Raw genomic sequence first — 11909 nt, 5'->3', positions numbered from 1 at the left:
TTTGGCCCAAAGAGGGTGTTAGTTAATTGCATTTTGCTGCAATTATCGAGTCGGGTTCAGTTTTTTGAAACCGGATTAATAAAATAGACTAAAAGAAGAGGCAATGTTGCAAATTTAAAAAAAATAATGGGCCCGAAAAGATTTCAAAAATTGTATTGAACTTAGCGTATTTCGTCCCTATTGGCATTTGGCCCAAAGTGGGTGTTAGTTAATTGCATTTTGCTGTAATTATCGAGTCGGGTTCACTTTTTTGAAACCGGATTAATAAAATAGACTAAAAGATGAGGCAAAGCTGCGAATTTAAAAAAAATAATGGGCCCGAAAAGATTTCAAAAATTGTATTGAACTTAGCGTATTTCGTCACTTTCGGCATTTGGCCCAAAGTGGGTGTTAGTTAATTGCATTTTGCTGTAATTATCGAGTCGGGTTCACTTTTTTGAAAACAGATTATTAAAATAGACTAAAAGATGAGGCAATGTGGCGAATTTAAAGGAAATAATGGGCCCGAAAAGATTTCAAAAATTGTAATAAAGTTAGCGTATTTCGTCAGTTTCGGCATTTGGCCCAAAGTGGGTGTTAGTTAATTGCATTTTGCTGTAATTATCGAGTCGGGTTCAGTTTTTTGAAACCGGATTAATAAAATAGACTAAAAGATGAGGCAATGTTGCGAATTTAAAAAAATAATGGTCCCGAAAAGATTTCAAAAATTGTATTGAACTTAGCGTAATTCGTCAGTTTCGGCATTTGGCCCAAAGTGGGTGTTAGTTAATTGCATTTTGCTGTAATTATCGAGTCGGGTTCACTTTTTTGAAAACGGATTATTAAAATAGACTAAAAGATGAGGCAAAGCTGCGAATTTAAAAAAAATAATGGGCCCGAAAATATTTCAAAAATTGTAATAAAGTTAGCGTATTTCGTCAGTTTCGGCATTTGGCCCAAAGTGGGTGTTAGTTAATTGCATTTTGCTCTAATTATCGAGTCGGGTTCACTTTTTTGAAAACGGATTATTAAAATAGACTAAAAGATGAGGCAATGGTGCGAATTTAAAAAAAATAATGGGCCCGAAAAGATTTCAAAAATTGTAATAAAGTTAGCGTATTTTGTCAGTTTCGGCATTTGGCCCAAAGTGGGTGTTAGTTAATTGCATTTTGCTGTAATTATCGAGTCGGGTTCAGTTTTTTGAAAACGGATTATTAAAATAGACTAAAAGATGAGGCAAAGCTGCGAATTTAAAAAAAATAATGGGCCCGAAAAGATTTCAAAAATTGTATTGAACTTAGCGTATTTCGTCAGTTTCGGCATTTGGCCCAAAGAGGGTGTTAGTTAATTGCATTTTGCTGTAATTATCGAGTCGGGTTCACTTTTTTGAAAACGGATTAATAAAATAGACTAAAAGATGAGTCAATGGTGCGAATTTGAAGAAAATAATGGGCCCGAAAAGATTTCAAAATTTTTAATAAAGTTAGCGTATTTCGTCAGTTTCGGCATTTGGCCCAAAGTGGGTGTTAGTTAATTGCGTTTTGCTGTAATTATCGAGTCGGGTTCACTTTTTCGAAAACGGATTATTAAAATAGACTAAAAGATAAGGCAATGTTGCGATTTAAAAAAAAATAATGGGCCCGAAAAGGTTTCAAAAATCGTATTAAATTTAGCGTATTTTGTCAATATTTTGATTTGGCCAAAACGTTCGTTGCGCAACCATCCTTGACGTTCTCTCGTATCGCATTCCTTTTTTCGATTTTATTCTGGCAGAATGACAATGGTGGTAAAAGGAGGCGGGGTTGTGACAATTCAGTGACAGGCTGTCACCTATCGCCTGTCAATGACACCCTGTCACAGATTTACTGACACCCTGTCACAAATTTACTGACACCCTGTCACAAATTTACTGACACCCTGTCACAGATTTACTGACACCCTGTCACTGATTCACTGACGCCCTGTCACTGATTCACTGACGCCCTGTCACTGATTCACTGACGCCCTGTCACTGATTCACTGACGCCCTGTCACTGATTTTGACACCCTGTCACTGATTTACTGACACCCTGTCACTGATTCACTGACGCCCTGTCACTGATTTATATTTTTTGAAAAAAAAGAGTATTTTTCCTTTGTCGTTTGAAGAGCCAGTTTGCAGAAAGGGGTTTGAAATAAAGATTGAAAGCAGATTTGATGCACTGTTGGAAAATAATGTTCAAGAATTAACATCTGAGTTCTCTAAAATCATGAATGCGACTGTGATGAAAACTTTGGAAAAGGCTGGAACCAGAAAGCAGCCTTGCTGGACAACACAGGAGATCTTGAATACATATGAGATAAGTGTGGCCCACGTGGACACAATCTTTGATAGTCATGATACCAAAAAAGGTAAACTAATACCTCAAATCAAGAGTGTCTTATCTGAAGAACAAACAAGGGAAGGACATGATGGTACAGTCTACAGTCTTGTGAACCACTGGTCTAACAGATTGAATACTAGGTGAAAAAAAGAGACCACCATCAAGAACTTGGTCACAGAGGCCCTGTGGAGCACCATGAAGAAACATGGTATCAGTCTCTTCCTGATCCTCCTGATCAAATCACTGTATAATATAAAGGTCATCAATGCTGTGTTAACCAATGGAAGTGCACTAAAATAGTTTAAGACTTTGGAGTATTTCAAGAGTGCATACTGTCGCCAATCTTGTTTAACGTAGCTTTAATGGGTTAGCCATGTAACATGTCGCCATAGAACTCTTACATCACCATCATGCACAGGACCGACGAGGGAATAAGAAGACAAGGCAGGCCCAGAACGAACTGGCTTTGGCAATGTTCAGGGGTGGACAGGAAAATAGATCTTGGAATACAACAGACTAGCAAAGAATCAAGATAGATGGGAGAAATTGCCCCAGGGGTCCCCGGACTACAGCAGTGACTTACTGTGTTAAATGACTCTTTTGTTTGTTTTAACTAGCTTTTGTTTTGAGTTTTCCAAAAATATTGGTGTTGGTACAAAAACTTTTACAGTAATTCTAAAGCATGACAAACTATTTCAGACAGCTTTTATTACTGAACAAAAAACAACGAATTTATGAATGCTTAAAGTGAAGACAAGGTGTGATAAAGAACTTAAAAAGCTAAGCAAGCACACGATATTCTCTAGCTTTCAGTATATAGATTAATACTCTCCTGTAACAATGCAATTGACACTTAAAATTCAAAAAAAAAATACCCATCTTAGGGGGGATGCTACGTGCAAAATAATAAAAAATCAAACCACAATCACCCAATCAACACTTTTAAATTGTAACGCTGATAGGCGATTGTTTCCGGTGGTACTAAATACCGCATGTGACCGCATGGTACGCATGTTATAACATGGCAGGAAGTTGTAAAGGACTTGAATATGCCTTTACAAAAATATAGTTTTGCGAACTTTTGAAAGCGCTAACGGTTAGAGCTATTCTGGTTGGGTGAAGGTTTGTAATTAAAACAATGCTATAATCTGGTCTAATTTTCCCTTGTTGGGGCTTGTATTCTCGCATTTCACATACCATGCAGTATTTTAAGCAGAATAACATACGGTAACATGCAGTATTTAGTACCACCCATTGTTTCAGGCTGTCAAAACTGCCAAAGCAACCAGCCCGGAGTGTGTCGGATTATAAGAAAGGTTTATAACTTGACCATATCTACCATCTGGCGTGACCATATCTACCATCTGGCGTGGACAGACTTCAGTTAAGAAAACAACAAATAGAATAAACCAATACACACATCCATAACATCACAATTTATAAGCAAACAGGACATTGCCAAGACTAGAAAATATTTAATGGTCTTACCAATACATTTTCATACCAAATGAAACAAAGCCTTGCATTTATAAGAGCCATGGCATTTTAGCAGGCTAGTCTACAGCCATATTGAGAAGTTATATGTCAGGGATATCGCCATGAGGCGCTTTGTCCATGAAGCACAGTGTGAGGTACACTACCAACACGAGTGAGGCTATAAGTAAAATCTTAATAGTCTGTGTGGAATTGAACTAAAACTGGTAAAGTTTAGTGCCTTGTTTACATAAAACGATTTAAACTTGCCTTAATTATATTGTATATCTTATACTCAGGGTCGCCATCCTATTCTTATTTCGAAGACTTGACCTTATTTTGAAAGGCAAGGTCTTTAAAAAGTTTATTTTCCTTATTTCTAAGAAATGTCATTGATTTAGACTTGAGTCCTCAAGTCAAATCCCTACTACAAGTAAACCTGAGTTGTCCTGAATTTTCTGTATACAAGCAGTTGCTCGAATAGATTGTTTCTGGCAAAAGACTAGCCTGCTAAAATGCCATGGCTCTTATTTCTATGGTGGACCTTCTTCCAGCGACTCATAACTTGCTTGATGGCGAAACTTGTGGATCTTCGTAGCACCCAGTGGTTTCATCCATTTCGATGTCACGAACGGCAAGTAAACATCGGCAGAACTTTTGCAAATGACCGAGCACCTAAAAAAATGAAATGTGGTATTCAATTTGGATAGAGTAAATACAGAACAGTCTGGAGATGGTGTTTTACTGAAATAAGACACCAGTATGGATTTTTTCCACATAATCAGACCTTGCACTGCCACACAACAGATAATGCTGGTAAAACACCTTAAACAGGATCAAGTGTAATTTCCCTTATTAACCTTGTATCAATCCCCTTCCTTTCTGTGTTTAATGGAAAATCAGCATTAACTTGTTGCAGATCTTTAATTCTGACAAGGTTTCAAGGTGGTCATCGAGTTTTCCAATGAAGTCTTCTTGTAGTTCTGTGTTTCACTGTAGTGTGACTGTAGCACATGGTTGTTCGTCATCACTCTGACAGTGTTGGTCCTTGTTACGAACATAGTTCTGCCAGTTTCTGAACGTTTTTCTTTGTCGAACAAACCTACATAGTAAAGACAAAAAAAATTAAAATTATGTAATCTTATGAAAATTGGCAAATTTGGGCATCGAATTTTTGGAGTAACACAATTTTGTGCACTTTTACTGTGTGAAAAAGTACCTTGAATGCCAAATGGCAGTGAAAAGTCTATCATCTCTATCAAGTTGTTGCTGCTGTAATCTTCTCCTCATTTGAACATCTTCATCTGCACTTATTGTGGCTGTCCTCAGTGTGTGTCCACTACGAGTTGTGCCAGTAAAGTTTTGGTATCTAATTGCCTGGAGAAATGTTAAGAATTTCTGATTGAAGTTTTAATATTTACTATGGCACACAATACATAAACTGTTCAAATTTTACCTACTGCACAAAAGCAGCCTAAATTGTTTAACTTAATATTATTGAAATTTTACAAACAGAATTTATGAGCTAATACTTTTTGTCACATGATACAACATAAATTATTTTCCAGGCAATTTCCGACCAAGAAACCATGCCACAGAATTGTTTGGACTGACACAACTACAATTTAAAAAAGATAATAACGCAAATTTGCCTACCTGTAAAGTTTCACGTAGCACCTTGATGTTCCCCGATTTGTTGTCATTGAGAACATATTCTTCACAAGCATAGCAATATACATAGAGTTCATTGACATCAATCACTAATGGATGACCAGATTCCAAATAATGGTTTAATGCAGTGGTTCTTAACCGGTGGGAAATTTCCCACTAGTGGGAAATTTAATGTTTTTAGAGGGAAATTATGTGAGTTAGAAGTCACCAAACTTGGGCTTTTTTTTATTAAATTAACCGTTGAAAGTTAATTTAATACAATATTTTCCGCAACAACATGTAAGATTAACTTCACCTAGTTTTGCAAGGCGCATAAAAATCCAACAATCGTTTGTTACGTCACAGACATTACTAAAAGTATCAATGACTTTGTTATTGTTCACGAATAAATGCATTTGGTCTGTTGATTGTGATGCGATAAATGACTATTGCAAGCACATGACATATAAATAAGATTGCAGTATACCTTTAAGGTCCCGACAAAATCACTTCACAAAATTTTTTTGATTAAAGAATAATTTTTTGTTAATGTTGGGCACAAAACATTATTATAAAAATAACAGAGGGGGAAATTCGAACTTGGTGATTTACTTTAATGGGAAACCACACCAAAAAGGTTAAGAACCACTGGTTTAATGCATGTTCATGGATATATCTGTAGGTTATATACCATTTTATAAATACTCAAATGGTCATCCAAAACAGTCCACACATTATTTATTCATTTTTATAGACTGTAGAACATTTTGTTTTGTGTTTTGACCATGGTTCCTACCTTCCACAAGCAACATTAGGGTAGCTTAGACATGTCCAAACAGACTCAGTTGTAAGGCAAGTGTTGCAGAGCCATCTTTGTGGGTTGACAACTGAATGACGTTCACCAATAGTCATGCGCAGTATGTGCTTGCAATTGCAAATGCTTAACTAAAACAAAATTTGCACAACCCATTAGTGCATGCTTATAGTTAAATTTAGGATTTTGATAAAACTCATCACATGACAATATTTTACAGCAGAGCTAGTAAAACCATTGAAAAATGGACTTTAAATTTACTGAACCATTTAAACCTTCAACACACCTCATACTCTGTGGAGAGTCTAAAACACGTGCATCTTGTAAGATATTGACTTGCTTGCTGATACACCATCCTGAAATAACACATTTGGTAACAAATCACTGTGTGTAATAAAAACGTTTTTTGTAGAATGAACAAAAAGAGCATTTTCTGACTCGGACTTGAAAATATTTCAACAAATAAGAGATTTTAAAGTAAAATACTGTTATACACAAGAATTATTGAATCAATAATACATTATTCACTACAGAACTACAATTATTGATTGCTCGAACACATACATGTGAAAGATCAGTAGAGCGTTTCTGCTTCTGGTCAGCTTTCATCAAAGCTTCTGGACTCTTCCTGCCCATGTTTCCAAATGAAATTTGCGAACTCAATGAATTTGATTGTTTACCAGGTAACAAGCTATTTAAATTACAGAACCTATGGAATTCCTAACCTAACAAACACATAAAACATCCATACCAATTTAAACACACTTAGAAATGTATCGCACAGAGCGAATATAATTGGCTAAGTTGGCCACAAAATAACTTTAAAATAATGAACCATATTAAACTTAATTTTGTTTTTTTAGCCATTTAACCCCTTTTAACAAACTCGAAACATGGTGATTCATTTGCATTTTTTTTCTTCTTTATTTTGTCGAAACACAGTATTTTTTAAAATCTCTGGTTATATAATGTATAAAGTTAAATCTCCAAGTAGACATTGACAATTACAAATATGTGCACACAATTCAAAGGTGCAATTAAATACAACACCACAAACACCAATAACAACAACCAAATACTTGTGTTAATCTTGGTTATCTTTAAATCTTGGGTTTCCAATCGTTAAATGTTTGTGGCTGTCTGCAAAAAAAATAAAACAAAAAACATCAACAATTTTTTGTGTAAATATGGCAGAATCAGTTTAAATGGGTAAAAAGACATTACCACTCGTAACATTGTCCTGATCTAGGAAATTCTAGATGCACTATTTTTTTGAGCAGCTTTAAACGTGTTGGTCTTCATGTGTACAAAACGTTTTTTGGTTTGGAAACTCAGATAATCTCCTCTTTTTGCACATAACATTACATATTGTTAAATATTCAGATATGACAATGTGGCACAAAACAGAGGTTAGACATGTTTACATTATAAAAAAAAACTACTTAAAACAAATTGATTGGCCTTTTTCGCCCTGTTAGAGCTCATCAGACTGCCTGGCAGGCAATGAAAGTTCAAAAACACACTTACCTTTGCTGCTTGCAGAATTTAAAGATTTTACCAAAAAGTCATGAGGTACATTTTTGCACGAAATTTAGATTTAAAACCTTTGCTGCTTGCAATTTTTAAAGAAAACCCTTACAAGCAAAGACCTAATAAATTCGCTTGTGTTCATACTATCGCAAGCAAGAACGCAAGAACGCCCTGTCACCGATTTTGCCCTGTCACTGATTTTGCCCTGTCACTGATTTAATGGCGCCCTGTCACTGATTTAGTGACACCCCAGCCCTGTCATTGACGCCTGTCACTAACAGTGACAAGTGTCACGAAAAAGTCACAACCCCTGTTGTTAGATTTTGTAGAAGTTGTAGTAGATACGGATAAATCTGCTCGGTTGGAGAAAACTTCTTTGACAAAAAATGAAACCACCTACTGCACTCAACAAATACAATGCACTCTCTTAAAACATACTGTAAATTTTAATTATGAATCTTTGAGAGATGATGCAAATGCCATTCAGTATTACACTGGATTTGATGATTCTTCCCATTTTGACATGTTTTTTAATTTACTTGGTCCATCTGCTTTTCACTTAAACCACCAATGTGATTGTTTGACACCACAAAATCAACTCTTCCTTACAATTCTCAAACTGCGGCAAAATAAAGATCACAAAGATTTGAGCTTTTTGTTTCAAGTTTCAGAATCAACAGTTTCTAAAATCTTTGTCACTTGGATCAATTTCCTATGGTTTCAACTAAAAGAGATTAACATATGGCCTTCGTCAGAAGTAGTAAAACAAACAATGCCTGCCAATTTTTACAAACATTTTCCAACAACAAGAGTCATTTTAGATGCCACAGAGATACCAATAGAAAAACCTGAAGCTGTTATTGCACAATCTCAAACTTTTTCCACATATAAAAACAAGAATACAGTCAAAACACTTATTGGAATAACTCCTAAAGGAACAGTTTCCTATGTTAGTGACTGCTATGGTGGCTCTGCTAGTGATCGTCAGATTGTTGAAGACTGTGAGCTGTATTTGGAAGCAAGCCAACGATTTAATGCAAAAGAAAGTATAATGGCAGACCGTGGGATAATGGTTCAAGATTTGTTTGCAAATTTTGATGTTTTTGTGAACACTCCTACTATGTTAAAAGGAAAATCTCAGCTGGAACCACACGATGTAATTAAAGACAGGAGAATAGCCTCAAAGCGTATTCATGTGGAACGTTTGATTGGACTTGCAAAAACATACAAAATATTGAAAACCACCATTTCACATCAACTGCTTCCCCTCATTTCCAGAATTGTTTTTGTTTGTTTCATGCTTACCAATTTTCGTAGAAATATTGTCAATGATGCTCAGTAATTTTGTTCTATTATCATACCACTGAATTGTATATGTTATCCTACCACAAAGTGTATGTTCTGTTGGTGCTCATGTACTTTTTTTGACCATTCTGCAATTTGATCCTTGTATTTCATGGTATAACTTTTATTTTTGCTCTCTTTTTACTAGGTAGTTTGAAAATAATATTTCATAGTGGATTTGTGGATTCACATCAAAAATACAATAATTACCAACAACATTACGTGTTTTTCTTACATAGCACATCTCCCAAAAAAGGTCTCCATTGTGTGTCATAGAAGTCTTTCAACTTAGGCAACATACAGTTCTCAAAATAGTTGACATTAAACATAATTTTTTGCACAAACATATCACAAAATGTATACACAATAAAATAACAATATGGTTTCTTACATATTGCAAGTTGACCCTGAACTTGTTTATAGTATTTGTGGCTTGTTTTGAGCTGAAGGACACCCAAACTGGCTTCCAAAAATGGAAAGCAACTGTTTGCTTCGATCTTAGAGTTGCGGCCATTATATGGACATTTAATTTCAACAATGCCATCATAAGCTAAACCATCAGGTGTTGCAGCTAAATAGGGATAAGACACACTGATAAAAAGACCACAGGAAAGAACTGCAATTCCTGAATCTTCAGAAAACTTTGTTAAACCAATTGACTCATATCCATGAATAATGGCATTTGATTGAATGTTTGCAGTGGAATACATTGAAGTACAGAGCTTGCTCATATCCCTTCGATCAGTTATATTAATTATGTCTCCAAATCGTGAAGCTGTTAGCCGCCACTCACGTTGAAGGTGCCATTCCTTGCACTCACTTTGCATGACAGTCCTCCTTTCAATTACCTTTGCCTCAGTTTCAGATACCTGATAAATAAATGATAAGTATGAGATAGACACATAACACAGCTATTTTTTGCCATGTATTTTTTATACCTTCAATGACTTTTCAACCCAGTATTCATGGAATGGCAAAACAAAATAGTCATGATCAACAGTAGCAGTCTTTAAGTCAGCACTTCCATAAATATGCCTTATGCTAATGTCTTTGGATGATTTGCTACAGTAATTGATTACTGTACTTCTCACAAAATCTTGGTAACCGGGCATGTTGCGAAACCGCTGTGGCCTTGGGTCATCATGCTCCTTCCAATGGGAAGGAAACAGTTTCGATGTTCTCATTGCATTACCTAATTTACAGAGATTTTTATTGGATATAATTATTGATCACACTTATTTCGGTGTCCAAAAAGCAGTGTAAAGATTACAAAAACCACTTTACCTCTTTGTATAACTCTGGGGTGGTGAAATGATTGTAGTTTTTCAGTACAACTTGGGTTTATCCAAATTTCATGCATTTCAACAAACCTGGCCAGCACCATTGCAATGGCGGCCAAATGTTTGCATGTTCCATTGGGTCCCTTGCCAGCTGGGCACTCACAGGTGGTGTTAACTATAAACCCTTCTAAATTTAAACTTAATTTTACATTATATGACACTTGCTTTTTCATTGAAGCTCGTACTACTCCACTGACATATGTAAGCAGCTTTTCTGAAACTGTGCTGCAAGCTTGGACATGATAAGCTTCCACTAACAATTTCCCTTTTTGTATGGCTTTAATATTATTGTTGCAAATGTTGTCTGCTGCTGATCGAAACTTGAAATAATTTTGAATGTGAACTGTTGAAATTTCTGGTATTTTTGAATCTTTTGTAAGCTGTTGATATCCACATCTAGGCCAGTACACTGTACTAGTACATAACTGATCAACTTGGACAGATGACACAAAGTTCTGATTTCTGTCATATGCTTCCAACCTGAACAAAAAAATACTTATGCTTTTTCTCAAACATTCCTCAACTATACGTTTCCTCAACATAAATCGGCTATGTATATTCCTGTACATGCTTATTTGCATTCTGTAAATACCAGTACCACTGAAAAACCAGTGTTATTTTTCTTTATTTTTATCTCTCTAAATCTAAACTATTTTTAATAAATGAATAAATTGCCTGTTTATCAATTCAGCCTTTTTACCCGTTGTTTTTGCACCTCTTTTGCACAACTCAAGTTTTAGTTTGGCAGCAGTCCATGCTGAATACATGATGCTACGATGTCGATTTGTTAGCAATAGCGTGCGACGCTAGAATCACAACTCCAGTCAAATTTGACATTTTGCGCAGCGCCACCTTGTGAAAAAATGTGCCCCATTGCATGCAAGTAAAATGATTTGCAATTAAAGTCCAAAGTCCGATAAAAAAGCAAAGATTTGTTTTGTGAAAAATTTAATTTCCATTATGGCATTTGTATTTGTTTATTTTAGTCTCAGCTGATACTTCCCAGTTCTCATAATACATGTTATATGAGGATGTTTATTCAAACATCTTTTCTTTGAATTTTTGTGTAGAGACTATTAATTGTCTTTCAGTTTCTTAACTGCTATACTGGCTGCTTTTTTATTGCTGGCATAGTGAATAAATAAGTAGGGGAGAGTGGGGTAAGTTGTTACAGGGGAGAGTTGTTACAACGCGAATAACTACGGCTATGTTTTCATAAAACCGCTGGAATTACGCATGTCGGTTGGTACATCCGGGACGACTAGCGTGACAAAATTTGGTTAAATTTGTGCGGGTATTCGCTGACTTCTTGAATTTTGCTATTTTGAGGTGTCTAAAGTAAATTTTTGGAGTTAAGCAAAATCGACTCTCCTAAAGCACACAATTTAATAAATTCTATGATGCAAGTTTTTTTGT

The 11909-nt window shown here is 35.6% G+C and overlaps 2 protein-coding genes across 6 annotated transcripts; one reads left to right on the top strand and one right to left on the bottom strand.

Moving 5' to 3' along the window:
• Positions 1–3032: 3032 nt before the first annotated feature.
• On the bottom strand, positions 3033–11335 carry LOC145223784 (ubiquitin carboxyl-terminal hydrolase 44-B-like). Of its 5 annotated transcripts, none has more exons than XM_080090171.1 (9): positions 7807–8093; positions 7359–7419; positions 6844–7004; positions 6566–6635; positions 6262–6410; positions 5472–5530; positions 5035–5192; positions 4676–4917; positions 3033–4490 (listed from the first exon to the last, which is right to left on the bottom strand). In XM_080090171.1, exons 5-8 carry the CDS (start codon positions 6275–6277, stop codon positions 4806–4808), a joined length of 345 nt encoding a protein of 114 aa, XP_079946297.1. In that variant the 5' UTR covers positions 6278–6410; positions 6566–6635; positions 6844–7004; positions 7359–7419; positions 7807–8093; the 3' UTR covers positions 3033–4490; positions 4676–4805. The 5 variants fall into 5 exon arrangements, with proteins under 5 accessions (XP_079946297.1, XP_079946298.1, XP_079946295.1 ...); XM_080090172.1 differs by lacking the exon at positions 7807–8093 and adding an exon at positions 7504–7781; XM_080090169.1 differs by lacking the exons at positions 3033–4490; positions 4676–4917; positions 5035–5192 and adding exons at positions 10092–10345; positions 10438–11335 and having other exon boundaries at positions 5507–5642; positions 7807–10022.
• On the top strand, positions 6376–9369 carry LOC145223460 (uncharacterized). Its single transcript, XM_080089882.1, has 3 exons — positions 6376–6382; positions 6813–6962; positions 8130–9369. The coding sequence occupies exons 1-3, from the start codon at positions 6376–6378 to the stop codon at positions 9149–9151; spliced, it is 1179 nt and encodes a 392-aa protein (XP_079946008.1). The 3' UTR covers positions 9152–9369.
• Positions 11336–11909: the final 574 nt, after the last annotated feature.

Source organism: Phallusia mammillata, chromosome 4 (genome assembly GCF_965637545.1).
Source record: "Phallusia mammillata chromosome 4, kaPhaMamm4.hap1.1, whole genome shotgun sequence".
Lineage (NCBI taxonomy): Eukaryota > Metazoa > Chordata > Ascidiacea > Phlebobranchia > Ascidiidae > Phallusia > Phallusia mammillata.
The sequence above is the reverse complement of the archived record's forward strand: the minus strand, read 5'-3'. Positions and strand labels throughout refer to the sequence as shown.